Source organism: Budorcas taxicolor, chromosome 5 (assembly GCF_023091745.1).
Source record: "Budorcas taxicolor isolate Tak-1 chromosome 5, Takin1.1, whole genome shotgun sequence".
Lineage (NCBI taxonomy): Eukaryota > Metazoa > Chordata > Mammalia > Artiodactyla > Bovidae > Budorcas > Budorcas taxicolor.
Genome location: NC_068914.1, coordinates 113,496,132 through 113,515,967, shown reverse-complemented (window position 1 = coordinate 113,515,967; position 19,836 = coordinate 113,496,132). Strand labels below are relative to the sequence as shown.

The 19,836-nt window shown below is 49.0% G+C and overlaps 1 protein-coding gene across 1 annotated transcript; it reads left to right on the top strand.

Annotated features, from left to right (window-relative positions):
- Window positions 1–10,649: 10,649 nt before the first annotated feature.
- On the top strand, window positions 10,650–19,072 carry CKAP4 (cytoskeleton associated protein 4). The gene is made up of 2 exons (XM_052640188.1): window positions 10,650–11,102; window positions 16,694–19,072. Exons 1-2 carry the CDS (start codon window positions 10,650–10,652, stop codon window positions 18,008–18,010), a joined length of 1,770 nt encoding a protein of 589 aa, XP_052496148.1. The 3' UTR covers window positions 18,011–19,072.
- Window positions 19,073–19,836: the final 764 nt, after the last annotated feature.

Genomic DNA, 19,836 nt, shown 5'->3' with positions numbered 1-19,836 from the left:
GAAAGAGGTCCAGGTTGTCCTTTAAGCCCAGAAATTCCAAAAACCTTCAAAGAGCCTGTACCTTTTAGGAGAGGAACCTTTCTTCCTTAGAGAAATGGAGAGATGTTTTGAACTTCACCAAGGCCTTGCCTTCGTAAACTAGGCAAAGACAAAATCTGGCTCCACTAGAGGCCACCTCTACTCAGCAGCGCAGATAATCCCAGCCCCTGGGCAGCTTAGCCTGTAAACCAAGGACAGCTGTTGTGAAAACAACACAGGCGTAGTCATTTTATTAAAAAAAAAAATCCTAATACAAATCTGTTGACAGTGCAAAGAATCTCCTTTCTCAAGGATGGAAAGGAAAATGCCCTTCCTTCTCAGAAGATCTACCTGCCTTAACTTCATTTCATTGATATTCATTTGGTGACTTGACAAATATTTATTGATATCATTTCTGTTTGACAACTACTTTGGAACTGGCCTCTACATAGGGCTCATTTAGAACTAGTTTTCCATGCCTCCCTGCATTTCAAATCAACACCAAATATTTACCTTGGGATTGGGTGCTAATCAGTATTCCTTGGAGGTCATTCATCCAAAAGGCCGTGGGGCCTGGTGGAAAGGAGGGGGGCCTGGAATCAGACACACATGGTTCAAACCTTGACTCTGTCTTTAGGGATGAGCTGTGTGACTTTAGGCCAATCTCAAAAACACTCTGAGATCCAGCCTTATTTTTCTTTAAAATGAGACTGACTTTCTTACTCTAAAGCCAGTGCTCTCTTCCTGGAAGTACAGCATTTTCTTGGGTGAAGTAGAGGAAAGAGCTCATTCATTCTAGAAGACAGGAACTTGTGTGGTACCAGAGAGGAGAGAGAAAGAGCCCAGCCGCCTACAAGGTGGGTGTGTTTGGGAACAAGGAGAGATAACATTGGGACAGCAAAAGATAGGCCCTTCTGCCCCCTGGTCACAGCCCACTTTAGGACAGGTGGCTGGGAAGTCCCTGTTGATGGAGGGGCTTTGAGCTACAGGGGGATGAATGCACTAAGACTGATATTATAATTGAATTGAAAGCTTCCTATGAGTAGAGTTCTTATCTGCATCACCTTCATTGGATGTCAGAGAAACAAACCAAGAGAGGGATGGTATTTTTTTTTTTAACTTGAAGAAAGAACAAGGGAGCCTAGGCTTATTGAAGCAAGAGGGGCTTAAATTAGATAGTAATACTGACTTCCTCACTATGAGAAAAGTACAAGATTATCCTAGCTCACCAAGGAGTCTCTTTCCTGAGTGACTTGGAATCTCCTGGCTGGCGGAGACTCAGAGGAGTTTGTTCGTTCATTAGTGATTCTCAAGCTCTTCTACGTCACTGGACAAGCCTACCAAATCACCATGAGGATCATTGTGTTTGAAAGTTTCATGGTAAGCTCCTGGTTTCCTCACTCTGATCTACCCTCCTCCCAGCAGAGAACTTTTCAGAGGCTAATCCAGAGTTGCAGACAGCAGGTTGCTAACTCTGGCTGCTGGGTTCCAGATGTCCCAAAGCCAATGGAGATGCTGTACTCTGAGCCCAGACACTAACTGTTCCTAGAAAATGAGTGGCTGAGACTAACCAGAAGTCACAGACTCTGAACTGTAGACTCCCTTGTCTACCTTTCTAAAGGTTGACAAGTTCAACCCAAGTAATACAATATTGCACTTACATACAATTCTGGTAGCACTCTAAGACTTAATTTTCAGAGCATAAGGCCAACTGTAAGGAAGCAAGTCTCCAGTGCAGCTAAACTTCAAGGGATAACCAGGTGTTAATGGTTAGGGACATAGTGGGATTCAGTTCACTGACCTCTTACTAGGCGCTGGGTCTTGGGTTGGGTACTGGGTGGAGGCGGGAGAGACCCAACAAGATTGGTGATGACAGTGATAATAAACATGTGCAAAGAGTTGGCTGTACCCCAGGCACTGGGTTCATTTGTTCATTTATTCATAGACAGTAGGGGCTCCATAAATACTTGTTGAATGAACTATTCACTTGCCCCAGTTACACTGGGCTCTTCTCTGTTCCTCAGATGCACCTCAGGGCCTTTGCATCGCTCTTTTCTCTATTTGGAAGGCTCTTCTTCCAGACGTTTGCATGAGTGATCCCCTCAACTCTTTCACATCTTGACTCCAATGTCACCTTCTCAGTGAGGTCTCCTTGACCACCTAACCTAAAATTGCAACCACCCTCTCAATCCCAGGGCCATCCTGGTCCTTTTCTCTCTTTCCTCTTTGCCCTTAGCACTATCCAGCATGCTGTTTGTTGTTGTTTAGTCACTCAGCTATGTCTGACTTTTTGCCACCCCATGGACTGAAGCACGCCAGGCTTCCCTGTCCTTTACCATCTCCCGGACCTTGCTCAAACTCATGTCCATTGAGTCGGTGATGCCATCCAACCATTTTGTCCTCTGTCTTCCCCTTCTCCTGCCTTCAATCTTTCCCAGCATCAGGGCCTTTTCTAGTGTGTTACTGCCTGGTCTCCCTGCTGGCATAAGAGCTCCATGAGTGCAGGGACTTTGGGCAGCTTTGTTCACTGCTCTTGCCCCCACGCCTAGGTCAGATGCTCAAATCTGCCCAATGCATGAATCAAATGAAATGCTTTCTTAGTATCAATTATCCACCCAAAAGTAAGTACTAAGGATAGTGCAATGAACGAGGCAGACAACATTTTTTGCCCTCTAAAGCGTGTGTGCGTGCCAAGTCACTTCAGTCATATCCAACTCTTAGTAACCCTGTGGACCACAGCCTGCCAGGCTTCTCTGTCTATGGGATTCTGCAGGCAAGAATACTGGAGACCTCTAAAGCAGAGGTCCCCAACCTCTGGGATCTAATGCCTACGGATCTGAGGTGGAGCTGATGTAATAATAATAATAATAATAATAAAGTGCACAATAAATGTAATGTGCTTGAATCATCCTGAAACCATCCCCACCCCCAGGTCTGTGAAAAAAACTGTCTTCCACAAAACTGGTTCCTGGTGCCAAAAAGGTTGGCAATCACTGCTCCAGAAGACCATGGCCTGGTGGGGATAAGATATCACACTAATTACACAATAAAATCTCCATCTTGCTGAAATATGGCATAGTGGGTGCTTTACTGATATTATTTCACTGAAATCTCACCACAACCTTAGGTCGTTGGTACTATAAGTCACAGTTTATGGATGCTATTTTAGTTTTTATTTTCTAGCTGAAAATACACAGATAGGCTCTGAATTATAGAAAGGCTGGATTTATCTAGTTGGCATATATCAATGATAATCACTTATATGTTCTGTTGTTTAGTTGCTAAGTTGTGTCTGACTCTTTTGCGACTCCATGGATTATACCCCGCCAGGCTTCTCTGTCCATGGGATTTCCCAGGCAAGAAGACTGGAGTGGTTGCCATTTCCTTCTATGGGGCATCTTCCCAACCCAGGGATCAAATCTGTGTCTCCCGCATTAGCAGGTGAATTTTTTAGCATTTGAGCCACCAGGGAAGCCCTATCTCTGTGTAACTTAGTTAAAATGGTCTTTTTTTCATACTTATTACTTCGCATGAATCCTGTGATGTATTTGCCCTGCTCTGTAAAAGAGGACTAGAGAAGTTAAAGAACTAGCTGGAGGGACCCTACCAGATAGCATCAAACCCAGTCTGTATCCTCACCACTCTTCCTCATTCTGAACAACCCAAATGATGGAGGGACTAACTGGGGTATGGGGTAGTCAGGGACTAGATTTTGCTAGCGAAGGAGGCAGTTGGGACTTCCAGGCTGAAGGGCTGAGGAGAAGACCTTGAATAGAGAATAAAAGCTTGCAGGTGGCTGTAAGTCAGGGAGAGGTAGGCTGAGTAGAATCCTAGGTGAGTGAGGAGGCATTGTTCTCAAACTCCCATCCCCTGACACACTCCTGGTCATTGTAGTCTGACTCTAACAAGGAGACATGGGAGATTCTTGAGCCAGGGGCAGGATGAAAATGGTCTCTGAAGAATAGTTTTTGCAGCTACCTCTCCGTCCCATTCACTGAAGAATACATCTCGTCTACACATCTCTTCAGCTTTTTTGGTTAAATTAGCAAATTATCTAAATCTATTATAAGACATTGCATTTCCACTTTTCCACCTCTAAGCTTTCAAAACTTTCTTTCCTAACACCCCCATCCACTAAGAGTAAGTACCCTGAAAGGGGAATGCTGAGAATCAGGGGTCTAGCATCCTCGGCGACAGACTGTCATATCCATCCAATGAGCAACCCATTGTGGACTGAGTGCCTCCTACAAATCCAGGCAAACTGCCTGGGACTAGGGCTGAGAAAAGGAATGGATGACAGTCTCTGCCCTGAAAGCCTCAGCGTGAATGACAGTAAGCGAACAGGCAATTCTAGCACATCACACACAGTAAGTGCTATGACCCATCTGGGAGCTGGGACAGCACCAGGGAGGGACATCTTCTCCAGGCTGGGGGTGGGGCAGGAAAAGGACGCTGAGTACCTAAGAGAATATGGCAAATTAGGGCAACTCTAGGAAAGCTTAGCCTGGCTAAACAGAAGGTAAGAAGAGATTTGAGGAAGAAGGGAAGGTGGAGAGAGAGAGAAGTAGGGGCCAGATTATGAAGGGTTTCTAATGTCATGCTAAGGCACTGGTTCTCAGAATTCTTTTTTTCCTACAACACTCCTGAGGGATGAAAAGTAGGTCCATCAGCAGCATGGTGAGAGGGAACAGTTGTGCAGGTAAATCGCCTGTGTCAGGTTGAAATACAGCCCTCCCTTGCCCTTCCCAGTTTGAGATTCATGGTGCTTATTAAGAGTCTAGATTTCTTCAGAAGTCTGACTAGCCTTGGGTCAATTACCTCATCCTGCTAAGCTTTGTCTTCCTATTGGTCTACACACGCATGTGCTGGTTGAGGGTATGAGCTCAGGATCAATTGCCTGGTCTTTAGCCCAAACGACACCCACCATTCTCAAACTATGTCACCTTGTATAAGAGCTGTTCACCCTCTTCAGCAACCTGGATCAGTACCACCATGGTGCCTACATCAAAGGCTCACTGAGCATGAAAGGAGGTAAAGCAAGTGAAGCTCCTGGCACGGTGCCCTGGGATGAGCGAGCAGTAAATGTCAGCTAACAGAATACTGCAGCACCTCTGAGCCTCCCAGTGTTAGCAACCATCCTGTCTTTGTCATGCCCATTCCCATCACTGTTATCATCATCATCATCAACACCTTCATCATCTCCATCTTCATGATGCTGAAGTTCTAGGAGGTCATTTCTCATTGGGTTCCTCCCCTCCACTGTCCTTCCTTTCTTAAGAAAGTTATCTTATGAAAGAGAAGGCCCTACGTAGATACATTTTAAATAACGAGAGATTCATCATATTCACTGAGTTCCTGTTATGTGTCAGACATCGTCTTGAGTACTGAGGATATGAGAATGAGCTAAATGAAGTTCCCAATCATGGCACTTACTAATAAGAAGAGACATACAGCAATGATTCAATAAGCATATATATAGTATATCAGAGAAAAATAAACCAGGGAAAGAGGGATAGGCAGTGTCTCATATTGGGCAGTTGTTATTTTATATCAGATGGTCAAGGAAGAGCTGGCCTAGAGGTGACATTTGAATTGAGGAGAGGAAGGCCACCACCTGGTGGATACCTGGGGCTGAAGTTTGCTTGGCACAGGGGACAAAATTACAAAGGCCCACAAAATAGGAAGATAACTTGGCATATTGAGGAGCAATGGGAGGCCAGTGTGGCTGGATGGCAGTAATGAGGGGGCAATTAAGAAGGAATGAGAGGGAGCAGGGGGCCAGGACACAGGGACCCTTGGAGGTCATTGTAAAAACTGCCTTTGGCTCCAAGTGTCTTGAAAAGTCATCTCAGGGTTTTGGAAAGAGGTGTGAGAGGGTCTGACTTATATTTTGAGGGACTGCTCTGGCTTTTATATTGAAAAAAGACCACAGGGAAGCAGCAAGTGCTTAAGCAAGGAGTCCAGTAGGAGGGTATTTCAATAACCCAAGTGTATGTTGGGTGGTGACTTGGATCCATGGGATAATGGTGCAGGTCACAAGAAGACAGAGATGCTAGATAAAATTTGCTAATATATTGCACTGGGTGTGGGGGGATGGGTGAGAGCAGAGGAGTCAAGGATGATTCCTGAGCAACTGGACGGATGTTACTGACTCGTGCTGGGACGAGGAAGACCACGAGTGGACAAGAAGATCAAATGAGTATTCATATTGCCTCTATGAGGTAGGGATTATGGTTTTCTTCCATAAAAACTAGGACTCAGTGAAGTGAAGCCTCATATGGCGCCAGGAGTTCCAAGAAATAATTCCTCTACTGCATGGAGCTCAGGCTTTGGAGCTGGGGAGCTCCTGGGACTGGGGACCACTGAGATTAACAGACACCCTGTTTGCGGGGCATTGAGCCTCATGCCTTGGCCTCTTGTCGACTTGGAATAGAGAAGAAGCAATCGAAGTAATAGGGGCTTTCTATTTAGCAATTCTAACTGAAATGCAGAAAACCAAAGGACTGAAGGCTTACAGAGCTGTAGGTAGTTGAAGATCCTTGTAGTTCAGGGTGTTCAGAAGCACCTTTGCACAAGCTGGGTGAAAGGAAGAGATGTCTTTAGCTCCTCCTTTCCTACCTACATTCCTGACCATCGAACATACTTTATGGAGGGTGAAATGAAAAAGGCTCAGAGAAGAAATCAGGAGGAGATGGGAAACTTCCTCTAAATGCTTGTTGTGTTGACAAAGAAAACAGGATAAAAGAATGGAAATCCCCAAGAACCGTTGGAGTCTTCTTGTCCTAGAAGGTGTGCTTCCACGACTACTTAGCAACCTCCTCCTCTGGGTATATCTGAACACCATGGTGGAATGACAATCCAGAGGGAAACAGTGCTGCTTTTTCCAGTTAAACCCATCAGAGCCTGTGGTCTATAAGCCACAAATGGTGCTGGGAGCTCCAAGAAATAATGATGAAAGAAAAACGTTGAAATCTAGACATAGAAGTTCCGTGTGCAGCTAGACTTTCAGTGACTCTACCTACTCTATATTCACTGAGTCCTGCCATGGGCCCAGGATCATACAGTGCCTCTCCTTTAACCCTCACAACAACCAGGTGAAGCAGTTTTTTATTACCTCTGAAGATACAGAGGTTCAGAGAGTTCACATTCCCCCATCAGACATGGAGCTGAATTTGGACTCAAGTTAGTCTATTCCAGAGCCCGTGTCTTAACCATTATACTTCACTACCTCCCAAAAGGAAAACGGTGACAGGTACACACTAATAACAGTCCCATCTCCCATCTCTTCATTCTTCCAGGGCTCGGTGGAGGCAGAAAGTTAAGAAATCTGTCATTTTTAAAGCAGGCCTATGTTTTCAGTCAACTTTTAAAATTTTTAAAATGTAATTATTTCTCATGATAATCAGACTACTGGGAATTCCCTGGTGGTCCAGTGGCTAAGGCCCTGAGTTCCCAGTTCAGGGTGCCTGGCATTCAACCTCTGCTCAGGATACTAGACTCCACGTGCTACGACTAAGTGTTAGCAACTAAAGATCCCTCGTGCTGCAACTAAGAACTGGGACAGTAAAATAAATTTAAAAAAAATTAAAAAAGAAATACAATTGATTGAAAACAATCAGATGACTATTCTCTATAAGAAATAGATTAATAATAAGAAAGGCCTTTAGAGATACAGAAATGGTAACCTTGAAATCCAGAGAAGAGAAGTATACTTCTCAAGGTCACAGAGTTTGGTGGCAGAAGTAAGGCTAAAAAGCAGAGCTCCTGCCTCCTAGGCCAGAGCTTGGCTGAGCCCCCAAAGCCGCTTTGCAAATTATTATTACCTCTGCCCTAACACGGATGATTGCTTGAAGGATGGTTACTTTTTTGTGCACTAGAAATTTGAAACACAATCTGCGGAAGTTTTTAAACAAGGTTCTTCTAGTATCTTCTGATATTAGTCTTCTGCTTTCTTATGCCATCTCCTCTCTTCCCTCCTAGGTCAGAGTCATAGGCCTTGTTGAGCAGGGAGTTTTCTATCAGAGCTCCTAGTATTTAGGTGGAGTGGGGACATTCTGGGGCAAATGATTGTATTTCTAGTCCAGAACCTGCTTTAATCTACTTTGGCCTCCCACACTAATAGCAACTCCTGTGCCGGCCTGGCCAGATTTTGTGAACCTCTGCAACCTGGACGCACTCCACCCAGCTCATCTCTCTCTTTCCTAATTGCAGCTCACACCCTTGATGTCAGACAGGTGTCCTGGGTTCACCCCCATTTCCGCCACAGAAATATTCTCCCTGCTCTCCCTCTATGCAAATCTATTCTTCAAGGCTTTGTTCAAGAACTTTGCACCTCAGAAGACTTCCCCAGGTGCAGCCCAGTGGTTTGCTTTCCAAGTTTGTTTTCCATTTATAAGTCTGGATGACACAATTTAGCCTTCAAAATGTTTCTACACATTTCTCCAAATGGAATGCAGGCCCTTTGAGGGCCGGCACACGGGTTCATTCATTCACTAGAGATTTTTAACAGTATCTTATAAAGTGAGATTCACAGAGACATAGGCCATGGTTGCTTCCTATCCTCAAAGACAGGAGACTCTAGTACTTTGCAAATATTGATCTTGTATATAGCAGACCCTCAACAAAGGTTTGCTATGTTGAACTAACGTACACAATGCTTTGCAACTGTCTTCTGTGTCTAAGCCTCATGAGAGGTATCATGTGGTTTACAGGGAAGGTTTCAAGAAAGAGTATTTGAACTAGGCCTTAAGGATAGGGAGTGTTTTTTTAAAGAAGGAATTGAGAGACGTTTCCAGGGAAAAGAAACAGGGTTGCTAACTCACAAGCACACACACAGATACCAAGATTAGGGGGAAAGGAGCTTGTAAAGTGGAGCTCAGCACCTGCCCCAGTATTAACTGGCCTTATTGAACGTGAACAAACTGCTTAATTTCTCCATGGCCTAAGATCCCCTGGAGAAGGAAATGGCAACCCACTCCAGTATTCTTGTCTGGGAAACCTCATGGACGGAGAAGCCTGGTGGGCTACAGTCCACCGGGTCGCAAAGTGTCAGACTGCGACTTAGGGACTAAACAATATTAAGCCGCACAGGCTCCGGAAGAAGCAGATCAAAGTTCAAATTACGGTTATGGGAGATCTTGGGACAATCAGTTGGGGTGGGGCTCAAGCTCAGTTTGTCTCCCATTAAGCAGGTAAAATAATTTCTATATTAGAAGATATCAGTGAGGTTTGGTAGAACATATATGTAAGTCGCGGAGCACAGAGCCTGGCATTAGTTTATTTCCTTCCACCAAAGTAGGCGTGGAAGCCCTGATCTGCCGTCCTCTCACTGCGGCCGCTGCCGGTCGCCAGCACGCAGCACAGAGCCTGTCCTTAGTGGGGGCAGTGGACACAGTGCGGGGCCGGGGAGGTCAAGAGAAAATGGAGTTGAACGGGCTTCAGAAAAAAGTCAACAGTGTCGACAGCGAACTGGCTGGGCTAAGTTGGGCCGCTCATGACTCTTCCCTTGAACAGTCTTCACGCAGCCCGAGAATATCTGCTAACTTTTCCTATACATGCCTTCGGGGCCAACTGGTTTTCAGAAAGCCCTTTCTGCCTCGCCTTCAAACCCCAAGAAAGAGAAAAGGTCCAACCCCCGGAGGCGTAGAGGGTGGGATCGGGGAAGAGTGAGGGGGATTGGGGGTTTCCCCAGCTCCCCGGGAAAAGGAATGGGGGTCCGTCCTGCCCCTTTACTCCCACTCCCAGGAGTACGGCTCCTGGGGCCCCCCCCCCCATCATTTCCTCTCTTCGCAAGGGTCCAGAAGGGAGTGGGGCTCGCGCTGAGTCCTCAACACCAGATTTTGCCCGGCTCCTCCACTTCCGACCCGCCCGGCCGCCTTTCCCCGGGGCACCCGGGGCCCCAGCTCAGTCGCCAGTCCGGGTCCCAGTTGACCCAGCCCTTCGCCCCCTCCCTGTGGCCACCTCGGCAGCCGCTTCCCGCTCCCTTAGACCGGGCCTGGCCGCCCCCCACCTCGCCCCCTACAGCCGCCTGCCCTGACCTCCACTGACCCGGCTGGGATACCATCGTCGCCCCCCGCCCCCACCGTGCCCCAGTAGACCCTGCTCGGCCACCACCCTCCCCTCCGCCGAACCCCCGACCCCCGGACCTTTCTGCTGGGCCGCCCCTCTTCCTCAGCCACCCTCATCCCCCCCCCCGGCTCCCGTAGACCAGGCTGGGCCGCCGCCTTGCCCCAAATCCCCTCGCCCTATCCCAGCCTCCGTAGACCCCGCGCGGCCGCCCCCCGCGCGGCCCTCCCTCTTCGGGGTCGTGGCGGCAAGGGGAGGGGCCGCCCGCCGGCCCCAGCGTGCGTGGCAGGCGCTCCGGGCTCGGCTCTGCCGGCCTCCCTTCCCGGGAGGCGGGGTCGGCGCCGCGGCGGCGGCGGCGGAGGCAGGCCCCCTCCTCCTTCCTCCCTCGCGCGGCCTCCTTCCGTGCCCGCCCGCCCGCTCTCGCTCTCTCGCTCTCGGCCGCTCCGACGCCAACAGCGCCCGCGTGCTGCTCGCCCAGCCCCGGGGGAGCCCGAGGAAGTTTCCCCGGCCGCGCGCCCCACTCGCTCGCCTCGCAGCCCGCGGCCTCAGCCGCCGCCGCGCCCGCCATGCCCTCGGCCAAACAAAGGGGCTCCAAGGGCGGCCACGGCGCCGCGAGCCCCTCGGAGAAGGGCGCCCACCCGTCGGGCGGCGCGGATGACGTGGCGAAGAAGCCGCCGCCGGCGCCGCAGCAGCACCCGCCGCCGCCCGCGCCGCACCCGCAGCAGCCGCACCCGCCGCAGCATCCGCAGAACCAGGCGCACGGCAAGGGCGGCCACCGCGGCGGCAAGTCCTCCGCCGCCGCCGCCGCTGCCGCCGCCTCGTCCTCCGCGTCCTGCTCGCGCAGGCTCGGCCGGGTGCTCAACTTTCTCTTCTACCTCGCCCTGGTGGCGGCGGCCGCCTTCTCGGGCTGGTGTGTCCACCACGTCCTGGAGGAGGTCCAGCACGTCCGGCGCAGCCACCAGGACTTCTCCCGGCAGCGGGAGGAGTTGGGTCAGGGCTTGCAGGGCGTCGAGCAGAAGGTGGGTACCGAGGCCCCCCAACCTCCGTGCTCCCGGCGGCGGCGGCCCCCGCACCCACAGCCAGGCCCCCTCGTGCCCTCCCGTTGGGGGCCCTCGCCGGCCCAGGCCGGGTGTCCTCCGCCAGCGGCCCGGGGTCCCCTCGCCCCGGCCCTTTGGCTCCGAGGCAGCCCCCAGACCCTCTTTGTTAATGGCCGCTGAGGAGTCGCCCCGAGGGATGGACCGCTTCGAGGATGTTCCGGCCGCCTGGGAGGGTGGGCCAAGGGCCTGTCACAGGACATTAGCGGTGACCTGTAAGGAAGCCGGCAGGCTCTGGGGAGCTCATTCTTTTTGGATTAGGAACCGCTGAATGGGCAGAGTTGTCTGGAGAGGAGCTTGGAAGGGAAACCAGCGCATCCCTGGAAGCCTTGGGCAAGGCCGCACCTCTGCTCTCCCCGTGGGAGACATCTGAGCCAGATTTTAATAGACCCAGAGCCCGGGGAAAGAGAAGCTAGTAATGTTACTCATTTGTATAGTTCTGATGAAATATTTCATCTCGTTAGGCCCCCTGCGCTTTATTAGACCAGTGTACCTAAGTGGGCCTTGGAAGTATATGATAGCATATTTCAGCCTTAGAGGAGAGGAACGGCCAAAGATACCAGGTCACACTGGTGAATAATACAGAGGCACATTTATATGGTGTTTAGAGGGCTTACTCACTTATTATCTAATCCTCAGAGCAAACTTGGGAGGGAGGGAAGGAGAGAGGACGGGCAGTTTTGACTCTGTTTTCCAGACCAGAAAATTGAGGCTTAGAGCTTAATTGATAAAGACTGCAACTGGTGAGTGGCAGTTTGCATGACAGCCTTGAGGCCACTGGGGCCTGTTTCAGGTTCGGATGGACCCACCTTTCAACAGGAAGCTGCTTAGGGTCTGCCTTTTCTGATTTTTCTTTTTACACCAAGCACAGCTCCTTCAGCCTCATTCCCCCTCCTCCGTCCTCATGTCATTGCTCAATGAAACTTGGTTGCATGATTGAAACAAAAAATCCCGCCACCACTTCTGAGCCCGGAATTGCTGCCTCCTTTTCCCAGCATGCTGCCGGCCCTGCCAAGTTTCTATTGACTGTGTGGAATATGCAGGACTAGGAATTTCCTCTTAAGACTGCCGGAGCTACTGGAGTGAGTCATTTTGCTCCATGCTGCAGGCCAAGGGAGGTGACTTTCTGAAGGGAACTAAGTAGGCAGCGCTGCTTTGCCTATCTGGAATGTCAAATCATTCTTAAAAAATAGACGTACTGCTGAAGTATCATCAGTAGGCTCTCTGTTTCCTCTCTTGATCCACCCACTTACCAATCAATCATAATATTTGGTGATGTCTGATAGTGACATGGCTCCTGGTAGGCCCTGTGGAGGGTGTGAGGGTGCAAAGGACAAATCCTATTTGTGAAGCAGCCCACAGGTAGGTTTTGGTTGAGGGTAACTGCTGTGTGAGTTCAGAAGAGAGAGAAGGTGGAGTTTGCCCAGGCCTGTGACCCAGTGGCCAGCGTGGTACCAGTCTAGACTCTATATGGTGGTGGATAACTGTTGAGAGACGGCATGAGGAACACACAGGCTTGTTTGGCGGACACTACATGGCCATCCTGCCCGCAGCAGAGTGACATTTAGAATGCTGTGAGAGAGGAGGCTGAAGTTGAGGCCCAGAGGTTGGAGGTCTTGAGTTGAGGCAGGAGAAATTGAGGTTTATTCTCTCTGCTTCCTCCCTGCCCCTCCCTTATTCTTCCATCTGGTTCCCACTCTTGCTCCATGTCAGCTTTGTACAGATTCCCTTTCCTCCTTGCGTACTCAGTTTTCCCATCTCCACAGTAAGGGGAGGACTCTTTCCAGGTTTTCAAGAATCCTCCTGGCTGTAAACCATTGAAATTACGACCTTTCTTTTTTAGTAGTGTAGTCAGGCTCATATCTAATGCCTCATGTTTACTGTGCATCGATCTGACTCTCACGGTGCCAACAGGTACTGATAAGTACTGATATGATCCGTTTTCCACAGACCGGAAGAGTGAACAGCAGGAGGCTGAGTAACTCTACATGGTTACACAACCAGCAAGCAGCAGTGCTAGGATTCAAACTGCAGTGAACTCCTAGAACACGGTTCACCACTTACCTATTCATTTTGCCATCTTTCCCATGCCTTGCTTAGTACCTGGTAGGTGCTCAATTAATGTTCATTTCATTGACTTGGAACTTCCATTGCATGTGGTCACTTCTCTCTGGATCTCCAGGGTGGCCAGTAGATTTTACTTTGCCTTAAGGAGTGAGTAGTGATGGATGGGCCTCTGACAGACTAAGTTTGAGCACCTTATTCCTCTGAGGATGAGGGTTTGATTCTTCTCAGAGACGTATTCTTACTGTATTATTATTATTCATAATTAGTCTTCACTGAGGGCCAGGTGTTCCCAGTTCCCCTCTGAGACATGAGCACCATTGCACAGATAGGCCAGCTGAGTCTGGAGCAGTTGCGTTACTCATTCAGGGTCACATGCAGACCCTCAGTGGTGGAGCTGGGGTTGGAATCAGAGCAGTGTGACTTTGAAGCATGCTACTCCACTGCCCTTTTGGGTGCCCACCTGATCTCGTTCTCAGATGCTCTCAGTTCTGGGGCATGGCCCAGGTCTGCTGAATGGGCTGAGAGGCTGGCCTGTTCTTAGCCTGAAGATTCAGCAGGCACAAATGGGCGCAGGGCTTCAGAAACCCTGGTTCTGCTCTAGGCCCTCTGAAGGGCTTGGGTTGCCTTGGCAGATCCAGGGTGGCATACAGTGATTTTAGGAGTAGGCTTAAGGCCGGTGGGGTCAGTTGAATGAGACTAAGAGCTGTTTGTGGGCGAGTGAGTTCTCTGGTCGTTATTTCTTTGTTCTCTCATCTTGCTCTGGGCTAGGAGTCATGGCTTGAGGCTGAGCAGCATTTCTTGGCACTGAGTGCACTTTGAACATGCTTCTGCCCGGGTGTATCACTGGAGGCCAAGAGTGCAGTTTCTAAACTCAGACATTCTTGGATTCTGATGGTCAGCTCTACCACTTCCCAGGCTCCTGCTTTGTAAAATGGGGATCAATAGGAGCTGCCATGAGATTATTATGAGGGTGGATTGAGATGATATCAAATTTGCATAATTATTTACATCAGATTCCTGTTGAATATCAGCCACCGCTAACTAGTCTCTTACCCCTGCCTCTGCTGTGAGCTCCTAGGGGGCAGGGATCCTGTCTTAGTGTCATTCTGCTCGGGCATCTTGTCCACCACTTAGTGGGCATCCCACATATGTTAGGGAAACATAATATCACTGCATATTGATTATAATGGGGTTTTGTATGTGAAGATGAACAGCTCAGAAGATGAACAGTACCAACGCAGGGAGACACTTTCTGTGCTCTTTTCATTGGTTTCCTCTGTCGTTTCTGATCTAGTCCCCTTCCTAGCCATCTGTAAAGAGCCAGTCCAGGTTAGGAGTGACAGACAGGTTGGGGGAAGTGGACCAGCCTAGTCTTCATCAGGCCTTGCTCTGTAAATTCATTCATTTTTTGATTCATTCAGAAAACACTGATGAACACCTACCATGTTTCAGGTACTGTGCCTACCTGTTGACACCTCTGTTCTGAAATCTGTGCTTAGAACAGGCAGATTCTGTGACTGAATAACCTAGTTTCAGAGGAGAGCTGTCTCTGGTACCTTCTCAAGGTGTCCTTTATGACTCAGGTTATATTTGGTTGAGCAGGCAAATTGTCTAGTGTTCTGGAGTCTCTGAGAACCTTATTCTAATCTGCTTTAAAATCCAGACTGGTAGAAGCAAAAAAGGACTTTAGAAACCAATTTGTTAATAGATGAAGAACTTGGGACTTGGAGTTTGAGTGTGACTTCCTTGTGCTCACAGAGCTGGTTATTGGTGGGACTGGAACTAGAGCCCAGGGTACTGTTCATAGTCCTGTAGTGTTTGCCCTTTGTCATTGGGCCAGGGGTGGGCTAGGAATCTCCAGATGGCTGAGCTACTCCAGAAAGATGCAGTGGTAATGAAGGTGACAGTTACTGTTTACAGGTTGCATGGTGGTGAAGAATCCACCTGCTAATGCAGGAGACGCAGCAGATGCGGATTTGATCCCTGGGTCAGGAAGATCCCCTGGAGGAAGAAACGGCTCTAGTATTCTTGCCTGGAAATTCCCATAGACAGAGGAGCTTTGAGGGCTACAGTCCATGGGGTCGCAAAGAGTCTGAGCAACTAGGCACAGCTATGTGTTAAGCCCAATTTAAGCGCTTTATATATATTAACTCACTTTATTCTCACAAAACAAACTAACAAGTTAGATACTATCTTTGTTTCCATCCTGTGGCTAAGGAAACCAAGGCATAGATACGCTAAATTACTTCCCCATGATCACACAGCTAGGAAGTGTCCAAGCTAGGATTTGAGCATAGGTGGTCCCATTCTAGAACCCATGCTATTTTTTTTTAAGCCCTTCATTATGGAAATGTTCAAGCATTAAGAAAAGAAGAGATCAATATAGTGAACCCTACCTCCAATAATCATCAATTTTTTGCTATTTTATTTAATCCGTTCACTACCCCTTCCTCCTCTCATTTTGTTGTGCTTAATTCTGCTCAGCAGTTCTGACTGTTTTGGCAGGCTGTTAATCATCATACTCTCAGCCTCTCAGGACATTAAACCTGCTCCCTGGAGTGGTTCCCAGGTCAGACCCTGTTTAGGGTAGAATTTATTTAGAATGAATGTATAGTGGCAATCAGTGTCATAATGTGTTCACAAGCCAGAAATTGCTGAGGGCCACTGGTCCACTGATCACATTTTCAGTTGAGGACGTGCCTTGTTCAGAGCCAAAGAGTGAGAACTACCAAGCAGAGACCTGAACCTGGTCTCCTGCCTTCCTGCCCAGTGTCTCCCATGTGCCTCAGCTTTGTTTCTATGAGAACTTGAGACCTTTCAGTTGCAAGAGCTAAAAATTCAGCTGAAACTGCCCTAAAGAAAGATGGAGGGAGGAAGAGAGATAATTTATTGGCTCAAACTTACTAGTTCCAGAGTAGATTCCTTCCAGAGTAGATGCCTTCAGTATGGCTGTCTCCAGAGATTTGAATTGTATCTTCAGAACTTGATCTTGCCCTCTCTGAGTTCTGCTTCCTTCTGTGCTGGCTTATCTGTAGGCAGGCATTGATCATTGGTCTTAGCTGTTCCAGGCTTCCTTCATCCTATAGCTAGCAATTCCAGTAGAAAGAGCTTTCTTTTCCCAGTAGTTTTAAGAGAAGTTATGCAATTGCCTTGCTGGCCTGGTTTAGGCCACATGCCCATCCCCTAATCACTGCAGTTCCAGGCCTGGGTGGGGAAGTGGGTGGATGGAAAGCATTGATTGGTCAGGCCTAGAGGGCTTGGACTGGCGCCTTTGGGTTGGTCCCCCAAACCATATGGGCTGTGTGTAAGGATGGTTCCCCAAAGGAGAATTATGGTGCTGTTCTGTTGGTGGAGGGACCTTTAAGCTGGGCAAATCAAAAGAAATATAGCTGAATCGGATAAAACCCTTCAGCAGTTCTCTGTGGTTAACATCTGGATTTTGGTTACAGGTGCAGTCCCTGCAAGCCACGTTCGGTACTTTCGAGTCCCTCGTGAGAAGCTCCCAACATAAACATGATCTCACAGAGAAAGCCGTGAAGCAGGGGGAGAGCGAGATCAACCGCATCAGTGAAGTTTTACAAAAACTCCAGAATGAGATCCTCAAAGACCTCTCTGATGGGATCCACGTGGTCAAGGATGCCAGGGAGCGGGACTTCACTTCCCTGGAGAACACAGTAGAGGAAAGGCTGACGGAGCTCACCAAGTCCATCAATGACAATATCGCCATCTTCACGGATGTCCAGAAGAGGAGCCAGAAGGAAATCAACGACGTGAAGGCCAAGGTCGCCTCTCTAGAAGACTCGGAGGGATATAAGCAGGATCTGAAAGCCTTGAAGGAAGTGGTAAAGGAAATACAAACCTCGGTGAAGTCCAAAGAGAAGGACATGGAGGCCCTGAGAAGCACCATCCAGACCATGGAGTCGGATGTCTACACGGAGGTCAAAGAACTGGTGAGCCTCAAGCAGGAGCAGCAGAGGTTCAAGGAGGCAGCTGATTCGGAACATCACACCCTTCAGGCGCTCACGGAGAAGATCCTCCGGGCCGAGGAATCTGCCGCCCACCTCCCCGAGGAGATAAGGAGACTCGAGGAGGAGCTTGGCCAGCTCAAGGCCGCAGCCCTCCGGCCAGAAGAAGACGGGACCTTCAGACCCTCCGAGGCCTTTGAAACGCTCCAAAAGGAGAGCCAAGGCTTCGACTCTCGGTTGCAGAGTGTGGAAGATGGGGTGCAGGCAGCGCGGGCAGCCTGGGCGCGCCAGGGCGAGAGCCTGGAGGCTCTGCGCATGCAGAGCGAGGAGCAGGCACGGCGCCTGGCAGAGCTGCAGGAGCGCGTGGCCGGCCTGGGCCCTGCCTCTGACGCCGAGGGGGGCCTGGCAGGCACAGTGCGTGGCCTCGGTGAGGCCCAGCTCTCTCTGGCCGGTGATGTGGACGAGCTGAAGCGCCGCATGGCCGAGCTCCCTGGCGCTGTGGAGGCTCTGCAGAAGGTACAGGAGCAGGTCCACACGCTGCTGGGCCGCGAGGCCACCACTGCGCCCCCCCAGGACCTGCTGGACAGACTCTCCTCTCTCGACAACCTCAGAGCCTCTGTGGGCCAGGTGGAGTCGGACTTGAAAATGCTCAGGACTGCTGTGGACAGTTTGGTCGCATACTCGGTGAAGATCGAGACCAACGAGAACAACTTGGAGTCGGCCAAGGGCTTGCTAGAGGACCTGAGGAATGACCTGGATAGGTTGTTTGTGAAAGTGGAAAAGATTCATGAGAAAGTCTAAATGGATTGCGTGTGCAGGGCACGGATGGCCAGTGCAGTTTTTCATGACCAAAAAAAAAAAATGTTGATGACCTCCCCCTTATCTCTCCCCCCACAGCCAGGTCCCTCCATGAACCGCACCACCAGGACCTCCCGGGCCTTCCACGTTTTTGTGCCCGGTTAACTTATTTATGATGGTTATCACATGCCACCGGTTGTGCAAAAGTCTTCTGCTTCAGCTTTGGGGGCGGGGGGTTTTCTGAAGGCACGGCTTCTGTGCCGCAGAGGCACCTTCTAGAAGGGATGTCTCTCCCTAGTGTCAGGGAAAAACTGTAGTGGCTGCAGTTGAGGATTAACAGAAGCAGATTAACCTCAAAAACCCTGCCTGGCTGGCAGATTTCAAGCAAAATGTGGGGGGAGGAACTTTTCTTTCTAATTGTCTTTAAGGAAAATTCATTTTATTTTATTTTATTTTATTTTTTTTTTGGTACTTCTGGCCGAGGTTCTCATGAGATGTCACTCAGTTCTTGTCTTCCACTTCAAACTGGTTACAGCTCATTAAGGTCAACTCTGAATCGAGAGGGGGACAAGCCCTCCATTTTTAGTTGCATCAGCTGCTTGATGGTCGCCTTCTGTGGGGAAAGGTGTCTTTTCCATTCCTGAACCATTTCACGATCTCAGTGGTAACTATGCAAAGAATTCAGACGGTTCTGAATGTGAAGGCACAACCCCCTACAGAGTCCCCTGTGGCTGACCTGTGTCACCTCTTGATAAGGCCCCAAATAGTGTGTTCAGAATAAGGGTTTAGAATCCCTGAGAGTCCTTGGATTCCTTCAGGAAATGTATTACGAGAGCTGCTCATAAAGGCATAGACTGCCTCCCCAGGGAATGGAGGCCACTGTCTCTCTTTTATCACAATGTTCTTGAAGAGGTTTGCTGTTAGCAGACCCCATCCATCAGTGAGGAACGTGTGCATTTTCTGTAGCCTTTTGCTGTTTCCCTTCCCCCTTTGAGCTGTACTGTTCTTTAATGGCTGTCTTGCCCTTTAAAAAAGAAAAAAGAAAAAAAGAAAAAAAATAGGAAAAAGAAAAAAAGGTTTGTTTAGTTTACTGTGAAATGAACTGTATGGCTTATTTACAGTATTTTTAATTCTTAATAAACACTTGAGCTTTGTTATGACTTTTCCAGAGTGGTGTTTTTCTGAGAATTTGGTAACTTTTAATGATATATTAATGTGCAGTATTCAGAATTAGAAAGATGGGTAGTTTTCAATTGTAAGCTTTTTGTTTTTTTAAATTCTTCAATCAAGATGTCCTCCCTGTTAGGACTGGTTACCTAGTTCTGATTTGACTATTAGCAGTTTTCTTTATAGGTCATTGCTTGACCCCAGTGCTTAACTATAGCAGAGGGTTACAACCCTTGCTTTCTGTTAGACTCTTGGAGCCTAAAAAATACCTGGAGCCCCTCTCCATAGATTTTGGACTCAGTGGGTACAGAGGGACTAGCATTTTAAAGGCCTCCTAGCTGAGGGACTTCCCTGATGGTCCAGTGGCTAAGATTCTCCACTCCCAGTGCAGGGGACCCAGTTTCGATCCCTGGTCAGGGAGTTAGATCCCAAATGCCAGAGTTAAAAGAGCTTGAAGGCCACAGCTAAGACCTGAAGTGAGTGAAGTCGCTCAGTCGTGTCCAACTCTTTTGCAACCCCATGGACTGTAGCCTACCAGGCTTCTCCGTCCATGGGATTCTCCAGGCAAGAATACTGGAGTAGGTTACCACTTCCTTCTCCAGGGGATCTTCCTGACCCAGGGATCAAACCCAGGTCTCCTGTATTGGAGGCAGACGCTTTAA